This window comes from Rhodnius prolixus, unplaced genomic scaffold (assembly GCF_049639745.1).
Source record: "Rhodnius prolixus isolate KJV_2025 unplaced genomic scaffold, Rpr scaffold_1, whole genome shotgun sequence".
NCBI lineage: Eukaryota > Metazoa > Arthropoda > Insecta > Hemiptera > Reduviidae > Rhodnius > Rhodnius prolixus.
This window is the reverse complement of record NW_027411581.1, coordinates 17,516,818-17,541,984: the sequence shown is the minus strand read 5'-3', so window position 1 is coordinate 17,541,984 and position 25,167 is coordinate 17,516,818. Positions and strand designations below refer to the sequence as shown.

The following is a 25,167-nucleotide window of genomic DNA, read 5'->3' as shown; positions in this document are numbered from 1 at the left end:
TAACTATTTTTATGTCCAAATCTTCAAAAGATCCAGACGTTCATGTACATTAATCCCTCTCCTTGCATATCCTCGGAATTCTTTCAGTAATTATTCCAGTATTAAATAATTATGCTCTTTCAATTGTGTACTAGAATCTGTAAGCAATGGTAACATGACAATTTATTTTTAAAAGATTGTCGACCTTTTCGTTTAGCTAAGTCACTTAGGGAATCGGTGTATACTGAAGAAATTCTAATTTCTGCCAGTGAGCACTGTTCGCGGCGAATACCACCATACAATTTTTTTACAAAATTGTCATATATATTACATTTAGAAAATAAATTTTAAAAAAATCCTACAATCTTGCTTCCTTACAATTTTTTCTTCAGCTAGGAACTTCTAGGAACCTCTTCAGCGAGTTGAGCCAATTTTTTCGTCTACTTTATTATCAAGATGCAACAAAAATGAATGCGGAACAATTTAGTCATATATTAGTAGCAAGTGAAATAGGATCTGAGATTGCAGAAAAAAGTTAAAAATGTAGAAAGTATTGTAATCCTTTAACCAGCAATCATTCATCTCCGTTCCCAAGATGGATAGTTGCTCTTAAATTTTCCAACCCTTATGAGCAGATTCCAAGGGAACGGGAATGGAATGTAATCGCTTCTTGAGAAAAATGAAAATGAGAATATTTTCTGTGCCACCTGGGTCACATAGCACACCATAAATAGTTACTTAACACTTTTGTAATCTAGAGATCCTAAATCCATTATGCCCAGAGACAAATCGATTTCTGAAATTTTACTTTTTTACATCCTCTATATCGTGAAGAAATATATTTAAGGATTCTTAAAAAGGCCCATACATAACAGTGGAGATCAAAATTTTGTCCAGATTTGACTTCTAGAACCTATAATTCGCAAAATAAGAGAAAAAATATTATTGATTTTCGCGGATATGAAGAGTGAATTCTTTCAGTAAAGAGAAACGAAATCCAAGTTTTTAACTTCCCAATATTAAAACTGTCCAGTAGCAAAGTGGTATAAAGTTTCTATTGATTAGTTTCATTTTAATTTCCTTATTAATTAGCTTCATTAATGTTGTTGGTGAATTTACAAATGATATACATATAATTAGAACCAAAAAATTCAATCTGCAATTGCAATTTGCAATTATTAGCTATTCATTTAAAGGATAATTACTTTATTTTTTCATTATTTAATGCAATTCACTTAATGAATAGTTATTTAAAGAAGAAATAATTAGAAATTAGGGCATCGGGGATACAAAAAACAGAAGATGCCTTCTTTATTATATGTTTATTAAGATTATTACGTCCATTTTCACAAATACAATATATTACAAATATCCGTCCAATATGTTTGCAAGAATATCAGGTATTTTTTAATATTAATAACATGGCACATATATCATTCATATGATAATAATATTATAGAAAAATATTAAATTTATCAAGACACAAAATTTAAGGCCTACTTTTAACATAATATATACACAATGATAAATTTTTAATATGACAATTTCATAACATCAGAAGAAATCCAAGGTACAGAAAAAATGTTTTCTCGGAGCTTGAAGGTAATTTTGTCTTATTATTTTTTTTTTAATGTCAATAAATGAATAATATTAATAACAACTAAGTAACATACTCACTGCAAGTTACTACTACTTTATAAGTGATGAATTAAGCAGTATAAGATGTGTTTCAGAAACTTTCTTCACGTATGCTCTCTCAACTCATAGAGCAAAGGGTTTATTCTTCAAACTTCAAGGTACGTTTGGCTGACACAATCTACTTACTGAATAATGAGGAACAAAGTTTGGACAAATCAAATTTATCATCACTGACATCCGAAAGGGAACCGAAAGTCGAAAATGTAAATTATGAGAAGAATGTGAAAATATCAAGAATTGATTTAAACAATTATCGGATCATTCCAGTAAACTATTTCAACGAAAATTTAATAACATTAGATCTTTTTTATACAATACCGATGGAAGCCGTGGGCTGCTCGAGATGTCCTCCAAAACCACCGGAGCCCAAATGTCCAAAAAAAGACAAATGTCCTCCACCGAAACCAACTTGCCGACCAAAAACTAATTGTCCTCCTTCGTGTCCACCACCAAAAGCCCAGTGCCCGCCCCCTTGCCCACCACCATGTCCACCTCCAAAGCCCGATTGCCCAAAGCCAAGTACACCTCCTAAGTGCCCACCCCCTTGCCCACCTCCAAAGCGCGATTGTCCAAAGCCTAGTACACCTAAGTGCCCACCCCCTTGCCCCCCACCATGTCCACCTCCAAAGCCTAGTACACCTCCTAAGTGTCCACCCCCTTGCCCACCACCATGTCCACCTCCTAAGTGCCCACCCCCTTGCCCGCCACCATGTCCACCCCCTTGCCCACCGCCATGTCCACCTCCAAAGCCTAGTAAACCTAAGTGCCCACCCCCTTGCCCACCACCTAAGCCTAAGTGCCCACCACCCTGTCCTCCTCCAAAGCCCGACTGCCCAAAGCCTAGTAAACCTAAGTGCCCACCCCCTTGCCCACCACCTAAGCCTAAGTGCCCACCACCCTGTCCTCCTCCAAAGCCCGACTGCCCAAAGCCTAGTAAACCTAAGTGCCCACCCCCTTGCCCACCACCTAAGCCTAAGTGCCCACCACCATGTCCACCTCCAAAGCCCGACTGCCCAAAGCCTAGTAAACCTAAGTGCCCACCCCCTTGCCCACCACCTAAGCCTAAATGTCCCCCGCCGTGCCCACCACCTTGCCCTCCACCAAAACTTAAGTGCCCGCCACCTAAACCGAAATGCTCATGACGAAATGAAATGCAGAAAACCAAAATTATTTTTCTACTTTGCAACACGCCAAATTCTTTGTACCAAAATAAATAAATTGTTTACATTTTATAATTGTATATTAAAGTTAATAATTAATAAAAATATAAAATAATAATCTAATTTTCTCTACATTTTTTATCCTTATAATAATTAGCAGTAAGAAAAGAGATTAGCTGTGCAGTTAGCGAAATAGATTCACATGCGGAGATGATGGGTTCGAATCCAGCTGCTGGCTCTTAAATTTTCTCTTTCTAAAAACTCACTGTCTACTGCTGTCTTTAATGAGCGAATTCTGTCCAGAAACCGGCGGTGCACTGAAAAAAGCTTTGGCGACAGTGACAGCTCTTGATGCGCCTTAAATTTATGTACATACTAACTATAACATAAGTTATAGTTTGTCAAATTTAAATGTTAACTTTTATTTCACTGATTAAGCAGCTGCATATAATTTTTGCAATGCCAACATAAGTGCAAATGTGTGCATTACCGAGAAACCTCCTAATATCATGTCTGTATGTACTTTATATTATCTACAGATCATAATTATAATTTAATTCTTATTCGCACCTTCTTAGTGTAAGGACAATAGAGTTCCCTAATTGTTATAAGTTAAGAGAATATTAACTACATCAATTTTGTATTTCTCTGTTAAATTACATAGCAAAAAAACACAGCTGTTTTATTTAAAAATATAACTGGCGCAGTCGGTAGGACTTCAACAAAGAAAGACTTCAACTTCAACTACCAATTAATTATCTATCAATATCGGGAAAATTGCTGAATACAATGCTCCATTAGTTTCAACGATTAACTATCAGAAGAACCTCCACCTCTCAAGAAGTTCAAAAAATAATTTTTATAATCAAGAGTATGCAGTCTATCATTTTCGTATTGGCACTGTAAGTCTGTTTTCAATACTATTGCGAAGTATAAAAAGAAATTCTTCAAAACAAAACTTGTTAATTTAATTATTTTTAATAATTTAATATAATTATTATTCTTGTATTGTTAATACGACTTAAATTTCAAATTTGTTATTAACAAACTATAACTAACAAATCTTTTACTTTTTTACTTTAATATAAATTTATTTTTGGTCGATTTTAATATTTTATTGTTCTAAACTTATTTGTGTAATTTAAATTGTTATAAATTGATAAATATTTTCAAGTTTACAATACCCCCTTCCAAAAAAAACGAAAATTGCAACTATCTCAAAAGCATTTACTGAACCATTCCAAATTTTAATGGAAACGGGAAGCAATTAAGCAACTTCATTAGTAGGGTAGAGGAAATAAACGAGTTAATAAATAGACCCCACAGTTTCCCAGCAATACAAAAAGTCAATAATAAAGGATACCACTGCAAACGCAGGCATCTTACCTATAAAGCAAGGCTCCGCCAAGCTTCTACAAAAACGCACACTTTGATACACTATTACAACCTTACAGACTTATATGTAGAAGTTGATCTTTTAGAAAACCAATCCACTAAAGTTATTTTATATACCAAACGGAATATAACGATTTACGAGGAATTCGAATCTTCCTTTAAGGTTCTTAATTATACAAAGAACGCGGTGTTAGATAAAATTAACAATATTAGAATTAATTCTAGTAACAGAAACAAAAGAGGTATCATCAATAGGCTGGGAAGTGTATAAAAGCCATAACCGGATATCTAGATCACGCAGACGGTGAAAAGTTTGAACAACTTATCGAAGAACTAAAAGAAAACAAAGTTAGGCTCCAAGATCAACTCAGTAAACAATATTCTATTAATCAAAATATAACAATAATTTTAAGAAGGCATTAGAGACGATAAGATTTAATGGTGAACTTAGTAGGAAAATTAATTATAGAATGAAAATAAATATTGTAAAGGATACCCTCCACCAATTGCAAATTTTATATAACTTGATATTAAATACGTTGCTAGAAGTATAAAATTCTATAACTTTCTGCAAACCTAAGTCCCTACATCCAAACATAATAACAGCCCATGATCTCTATCAAGAACTTGAAAAGATTTCTCAATATTATAAAGAACAAATGCCTTTAGAAGTTAAGTATAAAAATATTTTAGCTTATGAATACTTAATATCACTTTCTTGTGAAATTCACTTAAAAAATATCATTTACAGTTTAGGTATTCCGATAAACTCTAAAATTAAATATGGAGTATTTAAGTAGAATTCAATTCCTTCAAAATATGTAACAGTTATTCCTGACAATAAATATGTATTGAAAACAGTTGATGACAGTGTAGTAATACCTTTAAATAATAACTGCAGACAGACTGATAAGTTTTATCTATGCCTGGAAAGCGACCACCATTCCAGATGCGAGACACGAATCACCATCAAACTGCAGCTTAGCAAAGCAAACTTGGCATAAAGCAAAACCATATTGAGTTTATACAAGAAATAAACCAATATTTAATAATCTTTACCCAGCCTGACAAACTTTTAATAGTGGACAAACAAGATTCTGAAACCGAAAACTCTACACGGTATATTTCTTATGAAACCTGAAGAGGATACAATTTATCACAAAGGAAATCGACTGATCCACCTGTCACAAACTAATGGACATGCTCGGATTCTACCAACTATTTTTAGTAGAATATTTTTAGTAGAATGCAGTATTTAGTGCTCTCCTTGAAAGCTCAGGGTTAGGAGGATTAAGAATATTTAGGATAGAAGGGAAAACATTTTCCAACATTTACGTATTTTTAATTTCTGGAATATTTTCAAAATTCTGAAGATTTTTCCATAATTTCTAAAAAAGGTCTCTCTCAATAGAATCTTTTTCAAATAAAGTTTACAACTTTAATTATTCAATTGAGCTATCGCCGAAAAATAAAACATGGTTTTTACTTCATTATTGAATACAAATGATTAAAGTGTAACCTGTATATTTTTTACCATGTTACTCCATTCAACCTTCGAAGGTACCAAATAGAAAGCCGGCGCTACTTTTGAACCACAAGGGCACTGGCAACCTAAAAAAGGTTGTGTAGTAAGTAATACGTATACTGCGTTTTCTCAAACATGAAATCAACATACAAAAAAAAAATCCAAGTGGAAAAGGAGAGGAAAATGCAAGTTGGGGGATTATTTGAGTGTTTTTGTTTAATGCAGAAAAAATATTAGGATTACCCATAATCCAACTAAAGGATCCAAGTTTGGAATCACATTTCGGGCAATTCAGTTGTCCTTGTTCGCTGTGGGCTACTGTCTTCATCCAGGCAAGAGGTTCCACAAAGTATATCTGATTGCATAGTTTGTGCTCCACCTTTTGCTCTCCTCCCTTTTCATTATGCTCTTCATTTGGACCAGATGCAGCAGCTTTTTGAGGGTCGAAAAACGGCCTCTTCCAAGACATTCTCCGACCAATTTCATGAGGAAGGATGTTTCTCGCCGAAGCCACAATTCTCCTATGGTATTTATTTATTATAATGGGCGAGGGAAAAAAAAATTAGGCATAGCTGTAACAAATGAATAAAGATTATACTCCAAAGTCCAATCGTTTTAGGAGTCGCATTTTTGTCTCAATTTTTTACTTTTTTTTCATTTAAAGAAGAGAACAGAAGAAGTATAAGAAGGCAACGTTTAGCTAATTATTCACACCTGCATTTACAACAGCGATACACCAATGGATCCGGTCTTACGGTAATCAATGCAGGATCTGGCTTTATCACACTCATACACTCAGTAGGTAGGATCTTAACTGAAAACATGAAATTTAAATTAGAAACAATATTGTGCGAATTGATGGTAGAATAACTGTTAGTTGAGTGTGTTATTTATAATAAATCTTCAAAAATTAATTAAAGTTTAGTAATGATTAGTCATGTAATTAAAAAAAGGTTAAAAAAACCTTTATTAGTTTAACAGGAATTCCTACTACTTTGCAAATCAGCTCAAAATTGTGAAAGGGTTTTTATATTTTAATTATTTATTGTTTTGAATGATGTTTTCTTTTAGAAATCCATTCTATAAGATGAAATATGGGCGAAAATTAATTTTTTTCTTTTGCGAAAGTCCTCAAAATGCATTTCATCATAAAATAGTTTCACACACACTACATTCCAGTTTAAGAAAATCCCAAGTTCTTGAGTATAAATCAAAATGTAAGTCTTGATGTATATTATGATAATGGAAATTGGTGCATATTCTTGATAATGAAAATCTGAAATCGCACCGTTAGATTAATCATTAAAAAAAACAAAAAAAAACGCTGTTAGTATGGCACATTCTTTCCGATTTACGTTACAGTTATCAAAATAGTAAGATTTATATTTTTATTTGTACATAAAAGCAAAGAGCCTTCACATACGATTACTGTATGCTACACTACAATACATACAATTTGAGCATAATAAATCTAGTAACAACTCTTTTAGTAAAAACGTAATAAAAATTGTTAACTGTTATTCGACGCACCTCTAAATCTGTAAATTTGAAAAATCATAACGGATGCCTCTTCCTTAAGACACTACTACCTATTACTTATGATGTAAACTGCGTGAATTAGCCTGCACTAAAATGGTCCGGGCTATTTTTTTTAAGTTCACTACTATTTTTTTAACCACTTTTATTTTTCTTCAAGATTTCTTAAAATTACACACTACCTAAATTAGGATCGGCAATGAACTAAAGAAGGAATTAACAATGTAATGGAAGTTCTTAGTGCGTTGGTGAGCCCTGTCTTAATATTTATTTCAGAGCTCCATTGTTAGATGTTATTTATTTATTAATCTATTTTGGATTGCTCCAACTTTGTCGATTAGGCGAAATGCCTTTCCACCCCGTTTGGTGACAGCAATAATTTACTAGAAATTAAAATTAAATACATCTAAGAACGAGAACAGGAATGAAACCTAGGACTAATTACATTTAGATGATCTAAATAAATAATTATTTCTTACCTTGCCTTACTTTTGCTGCTGCAATCCTTAAGCGAAATAATATATACTGCCAGTTATTCTCTTCAATTGAACAGTGCATAGTTTCATACAGTTTTAGCTGCGCTTCAAAACCAGCATTGGGGCAAACATATTTCCTCTTACTTTTAACTCTGAAGTAAAGATTAAATTAAATAATTTATTTAATAAAAGTATTTTATTAAGTAGCAGTAAAAGATCAAGATAAATATTCTATAAAAAATTTAGAATCCGGTGGTTTAATAAGAAAACGTTATTTATAAAGTGTAATGTAACTGCAAACGGACATAATGTCCATGCATTGTGTTGTTTTTCTTAGTTTTTTTTCATTATGTTTTGTTTATTTTGTATCGTTATTTAATAAAGAAAACATTATTGTTATTATTCTAAAAATTAATAGTTCTATCACCTTTCAAAGGCTTCTTCATACGATATTTCATATTTCTTCATAATATATGCAATGACAATTGTGGAACTTCTGGAAACTCCGAAATAACTATCAAAAGACAAATAAAGCATTGTTGAAAAGTGTGAGCCACACACATAAATAAAATGGTGGTAAAATACCTATATAAGTAAAATACGCAATGAAAATTAAATAAATACAAGATAAAAGAAAAAAAAACTTTCAACTATAAACGGCAAAAATAAAGTGTTACAAGAAATCATGAAATTATAGACAATGAAGCATCTGATAACAACAATGCTAGTGATTTGGCATACACGAATGAAAACATTACTTAAGTAATTGTAGATTATTTTTATTATTATCTTTAAAAAACATCTAAACCACTGTTCCTCGGTAAAACCTTGAAAAATCTTTTTACTCAGTTTAAATAAAAGTTTTGCAACTCAATTAATCTAACTCTCACTATCTAAAATGTAATTTACCTACTTAACAAGAAAACAAAAAATAAGGAAAATGGACTATTTAAAAATTTCATATTTCACAAATTAGTCAGAATTCCAAATCTAGAACTCATCCAAAGAGGGAATTCGAAGAAATATGATTACGGACAAAACCTTTGGTTCAAAGATTAATGGTCAGACGATACATTGTTCCAAAGATTTTAAAAAGTTGTCTTTAAAAGTGATACAATTAATTAAAATAAAGAAACTGACTACTAGCCTTGAATCTTTAATTTGTTCTGAATTTTAAGCAAATAACTCAATCAAAACACACAAGATTTGGAAATATTTCTGAGTGCGAAACTTACCAGTGTACAAGAACGACACCATTCTCCTGTCCAGTTTTAATAAAATCAAAGGCTCCTTGAAAATGGCTTAGCAAATCTTCTTTGGGCATATCGGTGACTGTAACATAAGCATGAACTAGTTAAATAAAAAATAATACAGTTTCAGGAGGCTTGAATGTGTAGATGCATTGTATAAAATGGTTTTCGTGTACTTCAAAAATGCGACAAATCTAAGGTACTTACTTTGAATAAATTTTGTTTTGATGCCAGGTAAAACAGACATATTTTTCGGTAAAGGGCAAGAATCTACGGTTAATATATGATTACACTTAATTTGCTCCAGAATTTCTAAATCCATAGCCGCAGTCAAATTTCCTAAAAACCAGTTACTCAATAATACAAAACAAACGCTTAGATTTCATTTACATGGCATGTCACACTCACCTAGCCAAAGCCCAGGTTCTATGCGATCTAAATTAGAAGGTCCTGCATCAAAATCTTCTCTCAGTAGTATGGCATTTTGTTTCTTCGAAATCTGTTTTTCTAAGTTTTCCATAACTATTTCTGAGATTTAAACGAAACTAGTGATTTTTGATCAAAAAAAGTTTGAGTATAACAAGTATGTTATGATTACTGTTCACATCCAAGTTCACTTAACTTCAGAACAGAGCCTACGGTATTGATCAGTTCTGAATGAATGCAACCTTGGTTGGATAACAGAGTCATACCTCCTGTAAACAAGCAACTATCAAACCCTCTCTCAGGTCAGTTTTATTCCTGTGAATCCATATAACCTCTCCCTACAAAAAAACCTTACACTTTTAAATTGTCCATTGTTAAATTGTGACTGGCCCACAAACAAATAAAGAAAACTACCCTCCTGCAAGAGTAAAAACATTGCCTCCGCAAAAAAAAAAAAAAATCCAGTTATCTATAATTAATGGGTGAAATGGCTATCAGATCATGGCTTCAATGTACTCTAATTCCTCCGTCTGCTTAGTAAAAAGCATGACATAAAGAGCATGGCACTAATCTGTTCAAAATTAGTCTATGGTAGCAATGTCGCGGTTCTGCTAAAATACTATTTTCAGAATTGTTAGTTCTTTTCCTTCAGTTCTACTGATTAAGTAGGTTGATCCTCTGCTTTGACTGTTCAAAAATTGGTCCACTTTGCCGTCCAGCTCTCTAGTCTCCTAAGTATTGAAAAAAACATAAAGCGTACAACAATCGAGGATAAGTTCTTTATTTTCTGAAATACAATAATAAATAAATAAATGCGTAATGTATTATATAAAATAAATATAAATATAGTATTTTGTACAAATTAGTATATGTAAACGAATCATTACATAAATCTCTAGGTGCATTTTCTGTACATCCAATGTATTCAATACATCACTTGTATACATTAGATATTTGAAAAAGCAAGTAGATGATAAAAGAAATAGAAAAAATGTATAGCATTTTCCTTAAATTATCATTGTATTATTCCACAATTTTTTTGTTGCTATAAAGTTAGGAAAACATTTTGGTTTAATTAATATAATAAATTATATTTGATTTGTTTCGCAACGCGTAATGTTTTTTCAGTATGCAACCTTAAGGATAGAAGTAAATATTTTCGAAACGTTGGCAAAAATATGAGAGGTAAATAATTTATACCTTGGCTATCCAAAACAAGAATCAGTATTGAATTGACCGTTCTCATTCAGTTTAACAATTTATTCTAGAATTTGACCTTTTTTTTAACGAATGCCTTTTAATGCGCTCCTGATGATAGTCGAACAGGGAGGATATGCTGAGTGAATTTCTTGGAAGTTTAAGTAAATAATAAAAAAAAAAATTTATTTTCAGGATCCCTTCAATACGCCGAATAAAATTTTAAAAATTCATTTTCGTGCTATCTAGCGACCTTGGTTAGAACTACAATACTCAGTAGTTTATAAAAATTCCAGTAGATAGCAACGCCATTCCCTTTATAAGAAAATAATTGTGTTCATTCCGAATACTACCTAAATATTTTATTTAGTATTATTAAATACTATATTATAATATAACAATACTACAATGTAAAAAGTTACCGTAGTTAGTGATACATTTTTATTTTTATATGAATTAAATAAATTAAACTTAAAATCTTTTAAAGCCGTCACTTTTAAAAGCATTGTCAAACATTGCTGACAGAAAATTTATTGAACAAATTGATTTGTTAAATTTGTTGATTGACTACCTAAAAAAATATTGTGTAGTTAAGGAAAATATTATAAATAAATAAAAATATAATAAATTTTATACATGTATAATAAAAAGTATAAATAACCAAAAGAACTCACTTAGAACCTAGCATATGTATAACAGATTACATATCAGAAAAGGAATAAAACTATAAAATGTAACAAATTCAAAGAAAGTAAATGGGGGAAAACATCATAGGATTCAAATTACTTTTTACCATTGATCTAAGCGTAATTAATCTAAAGCATAGGCTGTTTTATAGTGTTCAAAGTTAGCCAATCCCTATAATTTAAAAAAAAATCCATAATTTCTTGGCGTTCTAGACGGTGTTTGCCGAAGTGTTCCAATCAAAGTCCATACAACCTGGCACAATCGTCGGAAAATGATGGATCCTAATAACAATCTGTTCGCCACCTAACTCACAGATTTCTATCTCATATTTATGGAACAGAAGGATATTATCCAATTTTAATATACTTCAGATATTTTCATTAACCATTTATTTTGCTCTAACTGATAAGGCATTTCTAAGGTAGTGTGACGCTCTTTCAGATCATAAGATAGCCCTTTATAAACAGGGTAAAAGTTATATTCTCTACATTCATGAAAAATTTAAAACTCTAATTGCGCCCAGGTTTGAAGTAATTGCAAAATTAAATCAAAATATGTAAACCTACTCTTTTCAACAATATATGAATTGCAGTAATTTTAAATAGTCTATGATTAGTCAAAATGAATACTGTAGGTAGATAGTTAAACGTTTGGCAATGGCCAAATAATTAGCTAATGATCCCTTATAAATGAATGCTGACGGCACAAAGACTGGATGACTAAAAAAAAATTCCAAATTTGAAGGTGGAAATGACAAGTCGTTTGAAAGTTTCCAACAGTTTGTATAAATAATCAAGAATTTTTAAAGGTTTTTCGCTCATTTACGAATTTTTAAGAACATTAATTTAACATCTTATTTATTTGATACTTGAAGTTTTCTTTTTATTACTAGATTGGTCGCGCAAATGTTCTTTGATGATGGAATGGTCTTCTTGAGAGGTTAACACCTTAGCACTTCGGGTTTTTGAGTATCTAATCGGTACAGAGTCAGGTGTAAATCGGTGGGTAGAGCGTCAATAATGTAGAATTTAAGTTGAAGTTCCTCCCTTGATCTCGGCCCGTGAGGTAGCTGTGGTACCGGTTAAATAAGACGAGGAAGGAATGTATTTGTTTTTAATTTTATTTTCCTATAGCTAAAGTAATGAAAGTAATTACTTTTTTAAAAAAATGGAGTCATCACCACATGTTAAATAATATATTTATTTTAAAGTTCAGTTACAACAAGAACAGTTATTTTAATTTAAAAAAAATACAAAGTTCGCATCGATTATTCATTATTGTTAATTATTTGATTACTTTACAGGTATTTAAAATTTCAAGAAAAAACTTTACAATTCTCATAAATTAGTTGACAAACAATAAAATAGAATTTATAAAATTCTAGAGCGAAATCAGAATTTCATTTAATAATATAATACAAGATTATTTACAATATTTATCAATGCTAAATATGTGTGGTATGAAAATTATACTCGTGTGCTCTAAATCGTAGATTAGCAATGCTTGAAGATATACTGCAAGGCGCTGTATGAGGAAGTGGTGAAGTTGGCGGATATCCAGACAATCCTGTAAAAGGTATTATATGTAATCCGTAGGGTTCACAAATAAACAGGTATCTTTAAAAAGAAAGTCCACGCTAATTTCAAATCTGTTTCTTTGTGTCCGAATAAATTAATTTGTGAAATTTTTAAAGATTTTGTAAAATTTTAAGGTAATTTTATATAAGACTTCTAATTATTGTTCAAATTAATGTCTTTTTAACGACAATTTCTGTAAGAACATTGGGTCTTAACATAGAAATAACACTTTTAATAGACTAAAGAGATTTTCAGTGAATGACTTGAATGAGAATCATTTAATTCTGAAAGCAACTTGTCTCTTGTTGCTAATTACACAAACCAAACGTTAAAAAAATAATAAATCGAAATTTACACCATAAAAATACTTTCTCCTAAGAAAAAGCAAAAGAAAATAATAATTGTGTACCAGAAATAGCGCAGGAAAGGTGGCGATTCTACGTGCGTGACTACATAATCTCAGTTATTTATTTGTAAGTGGATCTTCCTAAATTTTTAGTTTGGAATTTCAAAACGACTTCGCTAAAGCATGATAACTAACTTCCACTATTTCGAGTATTACAGTCATTACTGGTCGTGACTTAAAAATTAGATCTAATTGTGAACATAAATACGTCCTCGTTCTAACATTATATTTCCATGCCAGGGTTTGATCATACCCATTAGGTCGGCCAGTTTTGGAAGTAAAAGTTCATAAATATGGAAATAAATGGAAAATCTTAGTTAGTTATACTGGAAGGTTAATTATAATTACCTGGAGACATGAAAGAACAAGGAGGTTGCGACTGGTGGGTTGATAACATAGAGTACTGTTGATTCGAAGATACCATAGGTTGTTTCCATTCGCAATTTAGACCAGAGCCTAAAATACCAAAAATAAAAAATGAATAGCAGTAGTATAACTAATTTTTTAAAAAACCTTCAACTCTATGTGATAATTATTATTGCTCATTATGATCCGCTGTGCAGTGAACATTATTATTTCTTGCTATAATCACAAATATGTATTACCTTTTACTAACCTGGTGGTGCTGGTCTTGGAGCTAAGGGTTGTTCAGGAGGTATGACATCACATCCTCTTTGTGACATAATACTTCTCTCATTTCTACGAAACTTAGCGCGCCTATTTTGAAACCATACCTGAAAAATGTTTTAAAATGAATAATTATATTTAACTCTGAGTCCACGATCCTCAAGCCAACCTCGCCTCCCTGCGAGATTGCTTAGAGACGGTGCAGCCTGGGCAATTTGGCTAAAAGGATGCTGGCGAATTCTGGTTGAGGTAACTCTTACCAGTTTTCTGACTCCAAGGTACGTATCCCGTATTTCCTTTTACTCTTCTTAATTCCTTTGCAAGGAATTTGATTAGAACGTTTATCATGAATTTATGTTTGTCAATTCCTTAAGTCGATTTGATTAACCATGCAGTGGAGAATAGCTAAAACCTAATCAACTGATATCTAAAAATATCATATGTTTGACGCTCTTAAATGCGAATTCTATTCTGTAGAGGAAATCACTGTAAAAAATTTTTAACTCGCTATTATTTGTACAAATCACTATCTTCAGTCAAGGAAATCAAAGGAAGGAATTAAGCAGAAAGATACAGTAAACCTTTTTGTTCTGAAATGAATCTAGCAAGAACACGAGTCCCATAAATTTATGGTTAAATCACTTTTGCTTTAAAAAATCCTTCTCTAGATTATATTGGTTGGTTTTGTAGAGTGATTAGCAATAAAGTAAAATCTACTGAGTATGTAAAGTGAGTGATCAGATAGAGGTTGCCTGTGAAAATAACATATCAACATTTCCGTAAATCCAGAATTTTTGTGGGTTCTTTAAATGGTTTACAAGTGTTTGGGATTTCAGTGTAAGCGTTACTCGTGCTGTTATACTGGGATATAAGATCCTTGAAAGAGCTGTAAGTTCTCTGTCTTGTACGAAGAAAAAGTATGAAAATTGTTCAAATCTAAGAAATTAGATTGATAAATTCTGGCCTATGACATGTTGGCGTTTGCTATTATGAAATATTTGGTTTTATATTGTCTTTTTCTGTTTGAGTTGTCTACGTTGTTGCTATTACTATTTAATAATGTTCAGTTACAAAGTCAACTTTCGTTATTTACAATAACAATTGAAAAACAAAACAAATAGTAAGATCAATTCCAAATAATTTTTTTGTTATTTGTGGTCAATCCTCTTACTTGTACCCTTGCTTCTGTTAGTCCAACTCTTCTTGCTAATTCTTCTCGTACAAAGGCATCAGGGTAATGAGTTCTCTCAAATACTCGTTCCAAAGCTTCTAATTGGCCACTAGAGAAGGTAGTCCTATTACGTCTTGGTTTACCTTTTTTCTTCTCTTCGCTGTCGCAGTCATCTTCTGTAAATAAATAAATAAAAAATTGCAGTTTATTTTGCACTAGTCAGAAGCATTAAAAATTATTCAGAAAACTTGCATCTACAAACTTCACTGAAATTTTTTAAATATACTTTCCAGGTCTAGTTTTTGTAAGTTTAGATGGGTTATTATTTAATCACTGTAATTTTATCATATTATATGATTATTATATCATAGTATTATATAATTGTAATTATGTATATATATTTTAATGCAAAATAGCAGAACTTGAGAGGAAACTGCTTCAAGATGCGGGCAGGCGCGTGGTCATGATGAAATATTTTATCTTTTTGCAACTCAGGCCTCTTCTCCCAGTTGGTATAAAAGTATTTGCCAGTAATGCTATACTATTTTCAACATAATTCATAAAAGAAACCTTTTTAATTCTAGAAAATACTCAATTTCAACTCTGTATAGTCATGATCAGTTAAGAAATTAAGGGAACACACTAAGGGAACAAGGAGTGAATGGTAATAAGTTTCCGAATATCTTGGAAATAATAGCTGGCAACCCAGAAGAACAAATTGGAAAGCAGGATGGAGAAAATAGCGCACATAAATGATAATGAACTTAAGACTTACACGACCATCACTCTGTTTAAATTCTTAAAAATAATTTTAAATAAGTCAATAATAACTTTCAAAAAAAAAATCTAATAAACGATATAACATCTATGTAACACGTATACCGTTCCTAACTATAACTATCGCATACAAAATAGTTACACAAGTAGGATGTGGGGAATTCGTTCTACTCAAACACCTTACTATTAGCCATGCAGAATATTCGCAAAAAAAAAAAAAACGCAATAGAATACTGTCAAATCCTAAACAGAAACGAAATAGTTATCCTAACGGATTCAAAAGTAGCTTGCCTGACAATTCTAAAGATTACAAAAAAAAATAAAACAATCACTTATTTTATACTTTAGCTATCTTAATAAGCAAACTCAACTAAATCTTACAATTCAGTGGATTCCGGATCATAATTAAGTAAATGCTAACGACATCGCCGACAAAGCGCAAAAGAAACTAAAAGTGCATACTCTATCATACAAACTCAAAATCACTTAACTGTAACATATACTCAATGATTCCTTCCCTCATTTTAAAAGTGAAATCACTTAAGATTGGCCAAATAACTTTCAACGATATCTCTCTCCAAAAGACACCACATTAATTAATAGACACTTCTGCCGTTACACCACATTAATTCGTAAAATCATGTAAATGATATTCAAATCTTCCTCATTATAAGGATTTTAGTGAGTATGTAAGCATACATATTAATATACAAGTAATAATTCGATTATATCATTTAATGAACCTTGAACGTTGAGATTTCTCATGTTTCGCAGTCATTTAATATCATTGATTGTACTATTGTAACTTGTTTAAATTGTAATTTTTAAGTAATAATATAATAGTAGCATAAACAAGTTATAAGTTTGGACAAGTTAGTTTGTCCAAAACTTATTTATGAAACCACAAATGGCCAAAATTTAATTAAGATAGTTGATCGGAATTTTGTTTTACAAATTAATCTTTTAATTTATTAGCATAAATTAACTCGGCGCTAGAATGAAATTGCTGGATATATGTATTGCTAAATATATATATCCAGTAAATATATATAAATATATTCATATTCCTAAATCGCAAGGTATAAATAATCTGAAACAGAGGCCAAAACATTTGACTTATTATTTAATATGTAATGAGATAGACATAATCTTACAAATGTAAATATTCTGTAAGGAATTCAAGAAGAGGCAAGAAAGCTTTCTTTAAAAATCTGACTAGAATCATTGGATTAAACAATTGCAAAATGCCAGCTGAAGAAGCGTAGACTTTAGAGAGTATAGTTTTACATTAGTACAAATTTTCTACCGCTTTTAATTCTTGGGTGCAAGAAGATGAAGAAAATAAAAGCAGTTGTATACCAAGATTTTGTAGTAAATACAAAAATGGACTGCACCCGCCTTGCCAATCAAAGCAAAGAAAAAAAACAGATTTCCAACAAGAGAAAGTGGAATTATTTATTAGAATAATGGAATAATTTATTACAAAATCAACTTTTAATAGAAGGAGAAATCTCAGAAAAAAGATTTAGAAACGTGCATTGTTGAGAAGTAAGTAGAAAATTATTTCAAAGGTACTGGCTTAAAATGAGACCAAATTTTAAAAAAATAAGAAATTTTGAGAACAAGAAATAAGAAGCAGTTATTTACCGATATAAAATTTATAAGACAAGTAATTTCAATTAGATTATCAACTAGACAGCGGGACAGCGTGGGACGCAATGGACCTAGAATACCTCAATAATGAGATGTAAACTCCTAGGCCATACTTATCAGATAGTAAGACTCAGAATCGATGGGGGAGAAACTATGAGCTTTTTGGGAGATGTGACTCTTCAAACTGAAAATAAGATCCTCAGGTAGAGCAAACTATGTATATGCATACGGACAGAGGATTGCCTTAAATTTGGCTTGTTAAAATTATTTAAATTTAGAAAATAGCATCACTGAAGCAAGTAGAGTTGTAAAAATTACGGAAAGAATATGGTGACTTATTTTACGGGCCAGAAGTGTTTCAAGAACAGAACAAGTTGGTAGACAAGAGCATTACTCCAAAAGTAGCTGGCTCTCGAAGATATGACAGATAAAACAATTATGGTTACTATCTTTACATTTACTTTTGGGCAAAACACTGATTTGTTTAACTACGGCGGACTATGACATCTTCATCCGAATCGGATATCCATACCAATTCTTTATGTCTATACTCTATTCATATTTCCATAACACACACTATAATAGAATTCAGGACTTAAATTTTAAATAGCTTTTCCCAAAAGTCAGCATATTTTAGCGCTTGGTGTTTCTAAACTGAAAGATAACAAGTATATAGAAATAATTTATCTACTAGGTTAACTAATAAAAAATAATTATTATTATTTTTCTCTGCAACTAAATATCTATAAACATTTGTTTTTTCTATTTCTGGTGCAAAGTTAAGAATCCTGAACCGAATTTGTGGCTGAAATAACCATCCACAATAATTCCTCAAACGAAAAGAAGATTTTCTGCAAATATTATTCTATTAAATATGAGTCATTAAAAAAGATAATGTCACAACTTATAACATGAATGGAGGTATTTTCAGCTAGATAGTTGCTGGTTCTACTCAGATAAAGAATACAATGCACTACAGAATAACCTGCCGTTAAATCGCATCACTCAGTATTTGAAATCCTCCTGCTCTCTCATAAACACTATTTTCATAAACATAAATCGATTAGGAGAAGGCAGATTTCAAGTAAACGAAAATCATTGGAGATGGAAATTTAGAGATTATTACTAAACAGGCTGAACTTAAATAAACACTCTTCCCATATTAGTTATCCCATATTGTTGAAATTAATTTAGGCGCTCCTAGAAATGAAAAATATATTTTCAGATAAATGAAATACTTTCTGCTTGCAGAATAAATACAGTAATTTAACAATAACAAATCTGAAGGTATATGTCATAGATGAAAGACATGACGCGTCAGGCATCCCGCTTAATATATAATCATTGCTTTTCTTTCAGTTCATTTGTATAACTATTTTTTAACATTTGATTTCAGTAATACACTCTGTGTGATAACAATTTTAACGAGTTCTAAAAAAATATCATTAGGTACAAACCTAACCATGATAAATTGTTAGGCTGTGTTCATTTTGTACGGTGACATTTTAAGAATTAAATCGAAGTAGTGAAGAACAAGCGATATTTTTACTACAGTGAGAAAACAGGGCTTGAAGTGGCAAAGGAGTGGAATTACGTATACAACTTCCCTTATATTGAAGAAGAGAAGATGAGACACTTTTTTCCCAATCCAGGAAATCTAAAAAAAGGCTCCGCAGACAGGTAAAAAAGACTATTCCAGGAACTCTTCTAAGATAACACATTCAAACTATATCTACGCAATATTTTGCACAGAAACGTCTCCACACTTGTAGGTCACTAAATTAAAACTTTGTTAATTTTAGCTTAAACGGATGTTGGATTACGTATCGCAAGTGGAAGTATTGAGATCGTGCAGGTTTTCCTGAATACGAAGAAATGGTTATTTAGATGTTATGTTAGTACTGGTTAGTCTTACAAGTGTGTGTGATCAGGTTAAAAAAATAGCTTAGGTCTCTCGTTGACCCCATAATATACAACAGTAAAATTTCGACAAACTGCTACTTGCCTGAAACAATTTAACATATTTTTGTATTTTTCTCGAATACAGTTCCAACGATTTTCTTTATTCTTCGCTTAATACTTATATTTGTTTAGATTTATTAAAGTAACTGGCAATCTAGTTTCATATCTTGGAACAAAAATAAAAAATCTTGGAACAAAAATAAAAAATCTTGGAACAAAAATAAAAAATCTTGGAACAAAAATAAAAAATCTTCTTTAAGTAAATAATGGAATATTATTTGACTCCAGTTCGATTGACATTTCCGTTTAAACATAACTTTAAAATTGTTCAGCCAGCTCAAGTAATCTGAAGCACTCCTAGCAAAACAGATCAGTAATCGCTAAAATAGTTATATGCTACATAAGTCAAGAGCAGATGAAGAAAATTAGCTTCTTTTTTTTAGTTGGTGATCAAGGGTATGCTGGCGTTACCAAGGAACTGCGTTGAGTACGAGAGGTTTAGTGTAAATTTGGAACGCTAAGTTAATAGGGGTCTACTAATGGGCCGAAGTGAAAAAAGTAATTGGTACATTAGTCACTTCATATGTCAAACAGCTCGTGTAGATGCGTAGATGGTTCTGTAAGATGTTTTAGGTATTTTATTAACTTTTCCCACTTGCACAGGTGCCTGTATTATAATTAGAATGGTTTTCAATTTTTGAAATAATATAAAAGAAATAATTATGAAATTGTTGTTTGATAAAGAGGTTTTCAAAGAAAGATACTTTTAGAAATGTTAGTAGTAATAATTCTAAGTTTTAAAAAGAAGTTTTAACTGATTAGGTTTAGGTTCTGAATTTTGGGAATTTTCTCAAATAGGCTTTAACACTTTTTTTTTAATCTGGAATACCCACTCTGTGTATACACTGGACTAATTGCTAAAAACTTTCATTTTGATAAGTGAACAAGAAGCATACTTGACTGAAAAACTTACGAGGCGGAAAAGTAGTAAACATTAAAATTTGATGAGCTCAACTACATTTAAATGTAATTTTAAACGCAATGATATTGAAATGGTATGAGCACAATCACATTAAAATAGTGTGTGCTCAATGATATTAAAATGTAATGGGCTCAATGCAATTAAAATGATGTGTTAAGTAAACGAAACTGGTAAATAATATAGTTTATGCTATCTGAAGGTAGATTGCAAGAAGGTTATATCCATCCATCTATTAGAAACCAGTGCCTTCATTTACCTGTACTGAACCAAGTATCAAGAACAGTACCAGGAACTGTTGAGATAGTTCCTCTAGTTATAAGACTATACTCGTATTTCTCGACCTTCTCAGCGAGCTGTAACCACTAAAAATCCCTAACGGCTCTTGGAAAATGTAATAGTAAGGTCCATCCAATATAAGGAAGAGAACTCAAACCCAGGATAAGGGTTTTAGACCAATTAGTCTATCATCGTTCTTGTTGAAGGTGCTAGAAAAACTGACCTGCACATAAGGGAGGTAGCTTTTAAGCTACGACCCCTGCATGTCAATCAGCATGCCTACCAGACAGGCAAATCTGAACCTTCCGTGCCCTGTGAATAGGAATGGAGTTAGTACTCCTTTCATTGCCCTGGAACCAGTCCTGGGGATCACTAGAGGTGAAGTTCGTGAGGCTCTCAGAGATTGGATCTGGAGAGAACATGAAAAGTACTGGGTGATGCTTCCTGGGGTCAAACACAGCGAGAGTGTTATGCCCTTGTTGTGCAAACAAAGAACCAAAGTAACTCTGGGCTTGGGCAGAAATGAGATTACTCTGATTGCAGCCCTATTCACAGGGCACGGAAGGTTCAGAAAGCACCTGCACAAGATAGGGCTTATTAGCTCGGAACCGATGTGCAGATTGTGCCAGGAAGAGGAAGAAACGGCCTCTCCACCTGCTATTCGATTGCGTTGCAATCGAGAGACTGCGCTACGATATCTTTGGTACCTTGAGACCAAAGGAGATTATTGTGCAGAAGGAACTGGTAGGGAAAGCCCTCTACCTTCTTAGAAGGGGAGGTTTCATCTACTAGACTTAAGGGAAGGCACAATAAGCCTCTGGTGGCTGCGGTGCCGTGCGGCATGGGTCCCGTCCCGCCTTTCAAAATCTAAAAAAAAAAAATCTAAGGTCTATTTCAAGTTGAGTGAGTAGCAAGGATGTAGAAGATCAGCTAAAGAAGTGCGATTTTCCAGAATACATTATTTGATTGTTATTTTCTGGAAAGGGGTTAGTTCATGCTTCTTTATACTTGAGATACTAATTCCTCCGATGTCTTTCGGTTCATTTGATTTTTTTTTAATAGTGAATTTTTGTTATATTTCTGAGAAAACATAAAAGTTTGTGCTTTTGTTTGTTTATGTTAAGTTCAAAGACAAAAGAAGATGGAAAGTAGACCGAACATTCTTATTAATTCAAATTAATTCTAAATCTATTTATACTCATCTTATTAATTATCCTGGAAGGTAAAATATCGAACACAACCTTTCTTGGTTGAAATATTCACTATTTTCGAAATTTACCCTGAACATGAGGAAGAAAGTAAGAATGTATTGCCTTAATGACTATTTACAAAGTTACAAGATTCTTAAAAAAAGCGGTGGGTTAGAAATATAATTTACATTTCAGCAAATAGTTATTGCTGCAATTCTTCATGCGCGGAAAAAGTCCTCAAACTATTACATGAAGCCGATGGGATATGATTCTATTCTGAAAGCGAAATATTTATTTGTTACTTTTCACAATGGAAATAAAACTCTTAATCTTCTTTGAAATTATTTAAAACTACTCCTTTGTTAATTACAAAATCGTTTTACGATGAAATTAAGTATGACGCCATAGCAGAAATTTAAAGCACCCTAGTTAGCTAGTTGGCAATTACTTTGCTAATAAATTTTAGGTTTGGGAAGAAGAACCGAAGCAAATTTACCCTGCACAAAGAACATTCTTTGCTATCTAAAATTTCTTCAGAACGAAAATTTCTCCCTTCCTTGGAATACCGTTTTTATACCGTTGCATTTTATAGGTGCAGTACTAGCCAAAGAATTTTTTGTTTTTAGTAACAGAAAGTAAAAATCAGTAAAATATGCCCTGGCTAGCGAATTACATAATTTATAGTCATACTAATTAAAGTAAACTCAGTAAGAGAAAATTGTTTCATTGCAGAATTTTAGAACATTACTTTATCTTATTAATGAAGGTGGATTTATCAGTTGTTAGAGACAAAATATCGGATTTTCACCGTAGATTGTGGTTTTGAGGACAAAAAAACTGTTTTTTTTTAGAAAATTGCGTCCGCGTGTGTTTAAGCAGTACTTTTTTTCACGAGCAGAGTAGATGGCGTCTACAAAGCAATCAGATTGTTGGACCGTCGAATGATGAAAATGGAAGCCGAATTGATTATCTGGGAAAGACCTTGGCGTTTTAGGAGTCGTTGTTTGAAAGATATTTCCCTTTAGAGGTAAGAGACTTATTGGACGGTAAAATGATGGTTTCTTAGGTTTATGGAGTAGCACTAAAGGAAGAAGAATTATAACTGCTCCTTAAGACAGCAAATATAGAAATTTATCAGGAAGGAATTGGATTTCTTTAGGAGATGACGAATAATTTGAGCTATTATAAAGTCGAAACTTCGATTTTTTTCAAGAAGGATTTGTAAAAATGGCTTGTTCAACTTCGGAGAGACAGAAGGAGTTGTAAGAAGATGTAATCGTTTAACACCCGATTGTTGCGTTGAGAATTTTGGATTTTGGATGAGTTTAAATAAATATAAGTTTCAACTTTAATAAATAAATAATAATGAGGTGACTTAACTGTTAGTTAAGAAAGAATAAGATTATTTGAAACATAGAGAAAAATTAAAAAAGGCACTTTTTGAGAATAGGTTGGGATAGGCTGAGTACTTAAGCCCCAATTCAGGGTCCCATCAACTGAAATTAATTAAATATGTAAGTAAAATTCCGATTGAAGACAATTGAATTCAGTAAAAGAGCTCTTTACGGAACGAAGTTCAATTATTAGTAGTTGCTTTGGACAACGGTATAATTATTTTCTTAAAACATTACATTGAAAAGTACATATATATGTACATGCTTGTAACCTATATCTTATGCATGTGATTCAATTTTTCAATTTAAAAAAGTCAATAACTTTATGAAGAACATAAAATAATGTGATTCCCACATCTCTTACTGTTAAGTAAAATGAATTATTGTTTGTCATGAAGGGTTAAAGTAAGATTTCTGTTCATTAGCTGTACAATATTTCGCTTGGAATCTTGGTACAGAACCCACTTGTTTTCGTTTTAGATTGCCTCATCTCTTTTTAAAAGATAAGTATTGACAGTTGATGCTTTGCGGTTGATTGCGATAAAGCGGATACCAAATCTTGCGTTTTTTTTTTAAGGAATCACAGGAATTATGTTTTCTCAGAAGTGTACGATCACGTGTAACAATTGTGGGAAATGAAAGATATATTGGTTTTTATGGCATACCTCCATCAGTCCTTTCGCCGGAGGTTCCTATTAGGGCGGAAGTTGGTGTCGCTGTATTGCCTACTCCACCACCATGGTCTAATTGAAGCAGAGAAGTTACAGAGAATCGTCGCGAGTTTTCTGTGGCAACTGCGGCCGAATATAAGTCATATCCCAAACCCAACATGTCTCCGACTGTTTTGGCTAAGGGGAGCTTCTCCCATGGGATGGGGGTACAATTCCCCTTCTTTCTACTTTTGGGGCACCGCCTCATCCCCTCCAAAAATGCACGCCCACCAAGTATATATTATATACTCCAAAAGTGTAGTATCTTTTTTGGCCCGTACTTAGTGTTTTTACACGTGTACTCTTTAAGCTGCCCGAAGGAGGGGTAATAGTCCTCTGAATGCCCGTAAATTAGGCTGTGTGAGCGTGTTTTCTGCTTCCCTTAGGTTTTCTACTTCAAGAACGTCGCTGTCATCTCTACTGCTTTACCCTGCCTTTTAGTTCTCACAACTAATGAGTACATTATTTATACGACAAATATAGATCACCTGAGACATAGCTCAGCCAACTCTTCCCCATCTAGTCTAGTATCTCATTCGTTGCTTGCCAAATTGTTATTACTAGTTTTACAAGGACTACCACACTCCTGATTATAGAGGGAATGTAAACATATTTTCATTTCCTATTTTGTCATTAAACTGTTAATGTGCTAATTTTGTGAAAAAGACTGTTGTGTCATACGACTTTCAGTTGATACAGTTCACACAAATAAATTCTCTAAAAGTTGTAAAGTGAAACTCACAATTTGTATTAGAAATTAAATACAAAACTTAAAGGAACCATTTTCAAAAAAACGTTAAAAGCAACCTATTTAACAACAAGTTAGCAGTTTTGGTCTGCCGATTTTCTCCAAATTTGAAATTTTGGTTCTTACAATTACAGTTAGATTAATTCCACTGAAGAACTCCAGGAACCACAACTATTAATAGAGCAGATCCAGAAGAATCTGGATCAAATGGGCAACGTGGAAAGCTAGGACTTCCACCTGCAATTTTGTGCTTAGAAAAGATCTTCTTTACACACCCACTCACGCGCGCGCGCGCCAATTCTACTTCCCATACTGTGATGTTTATCCTGTGATGGACGGTGTCCTCATTAACAAGGGAATGCTGC

General features: G+C 32.3%; 3 protein-coding genes across 3 annotated transcripts; 1 reads left to right on the top strand and 2 right to left on the bottom strand.

The window, feature by feature from the left end:
- Window positions 1–1,272: 1,272 nt before the first annotated feature.
- LOC141456205 (uncharacterized) lies at window positions 1,273–2,960 on the top strand. Its single transcript, XM_074131956.1, has 2 exons — window positions 1,273–1,581; window positions 1,713–2,960. The coding sequence occupies exons 1-2, from the start codon at window positions 1,561–1,563 to the stop codon at window positions 2,817–2,819; spliced, it is 1,128 nt and encodes a 375-aa protein (XP_073988057.1). The 5' UTR covers window positions 1,273–1,560; the 3' UTR covers window positions 2,820–2,960.
- A 378-nt stretch (window positions 2,961–3,338) lies between these two features.
- Window positions 3,339–10,015, bottom strand: LOC141456220 (dual specificity protein phosphatase MPK-4-like). Its single transcript, XM_074131992.1, has 8 exons — window positions 9,428–10,015; window positions 9,227–9,358; window positions 9,005–9,101; window positions 8,197–8,283; window positions 7,773–7,921; window positions 6,472–6,571; window positions 6,001–6,278; window positions 3,339–5,843 (listed from the first exon to the last, which is right to left on the bottom strand). Exons 1-8 carry the CDS (start codon window positions 9,537–9,539, stop codon window positions 5,740–5,742), a joined length of 1,059 nt encoding a protein of 352 aa, XP_073988093.1. The 5' UTR covers window positions 9,540–10,015; the 3' UTR covers window positions 3,339–5,739.
- Window positions 10,016–12,513: 2,498 nt separating this feature from the next.
- LOC141456195 (paired mesoderm homeobox protein 2-like) lies at window positions 12,514–24,188 on the bottom strand. Its single transcript, XM_074131946.1, has 5 exons — window positions 24,010–24,188; window positions 15,111–15,286; window positions 13,929–14,046; window positions 13,661–13,768; window positions 12,514–12,895 (listed from the first exon to the last, which is right to left on the bottom strand). Exons 1-5 carry the CDS (start codon window positions 24,173–24,175, stop codon window positions 12,774–12,776), a joined length of 690 nt encoding a protein of 229 aa, XP_073988047.1. The 5' UTR covers window positions 24,176–24,188; the 3' UTR covers window positions 12,514–12,773.
- Window positions 24,189–25,167: the final 979 nt, after the last annotated feature.

What these genes read in the sequence shown, in the direction of transcription:
- LOC141456205 (XM_074131956.1), top strand. Translation starts at nt 1,561, where the DNA reads ATGTTTTCTCGGAGCTTGAAG. An exon ending in TGTTTTCTCGGAGCTTGAAG is followed by an intron (nt 1,582 to 1,712) that starts GTAATTTTGTCT and finishes GATGTGTTTCAG; the next exon opens with AAACTTTCTTCACGTATGCT.
- LOC141456220 (XM_074131992.1), bottom strand. Translation starts at nt 9,539, where the DNA reads ATGGAAAACTTAGAAAAACAGATTTCGAAGAAACAAAATGCCATACTA. An exon ending in GGTGTCGTTCTTGTACACTG is followed by an intron (nt 8,284 to 9,004) that starts GTAAGTTTCGCA and finishes GTCTTTTGATAG; the next exon opens with TTATTTCGGAGTTTCCAGAA. An exon ending in ATCCTTTAGTTGGATTATGG is followed by an intron (nt 5,844 to 6,000) that starts GTAATCCTAATA and finishes AACCTTTTTTAG; the next exon opens with GTTGCCAGTGCCCTTGTGGT.
- LOC141456195 (XM_074131946.1), bottom strand. Translation starts at nt 24,175, where the DNA reads ATGTTGGGTTTGGGATATGACTTATATTCGGCCGCAGTTGCCACAGAA. An exon ending in TAACAGAAGCAAGGGTACAA is followed by an intron (nt 14,047 to 15,110) that starts GTAAGAGGATTG and finishes AACATTTTTCAG; the next exon opens with GTATGGTTTCAAAATAGGCG. An exon ending in TTGTTCTTTCATGTCTCCAG is followed by an intron (nt 12,896 to 13,660) that starts GTAATTATAATT and finishes TACCTTTTACAG; the next exon opens with GATTGTCTGGATATCCGCCA.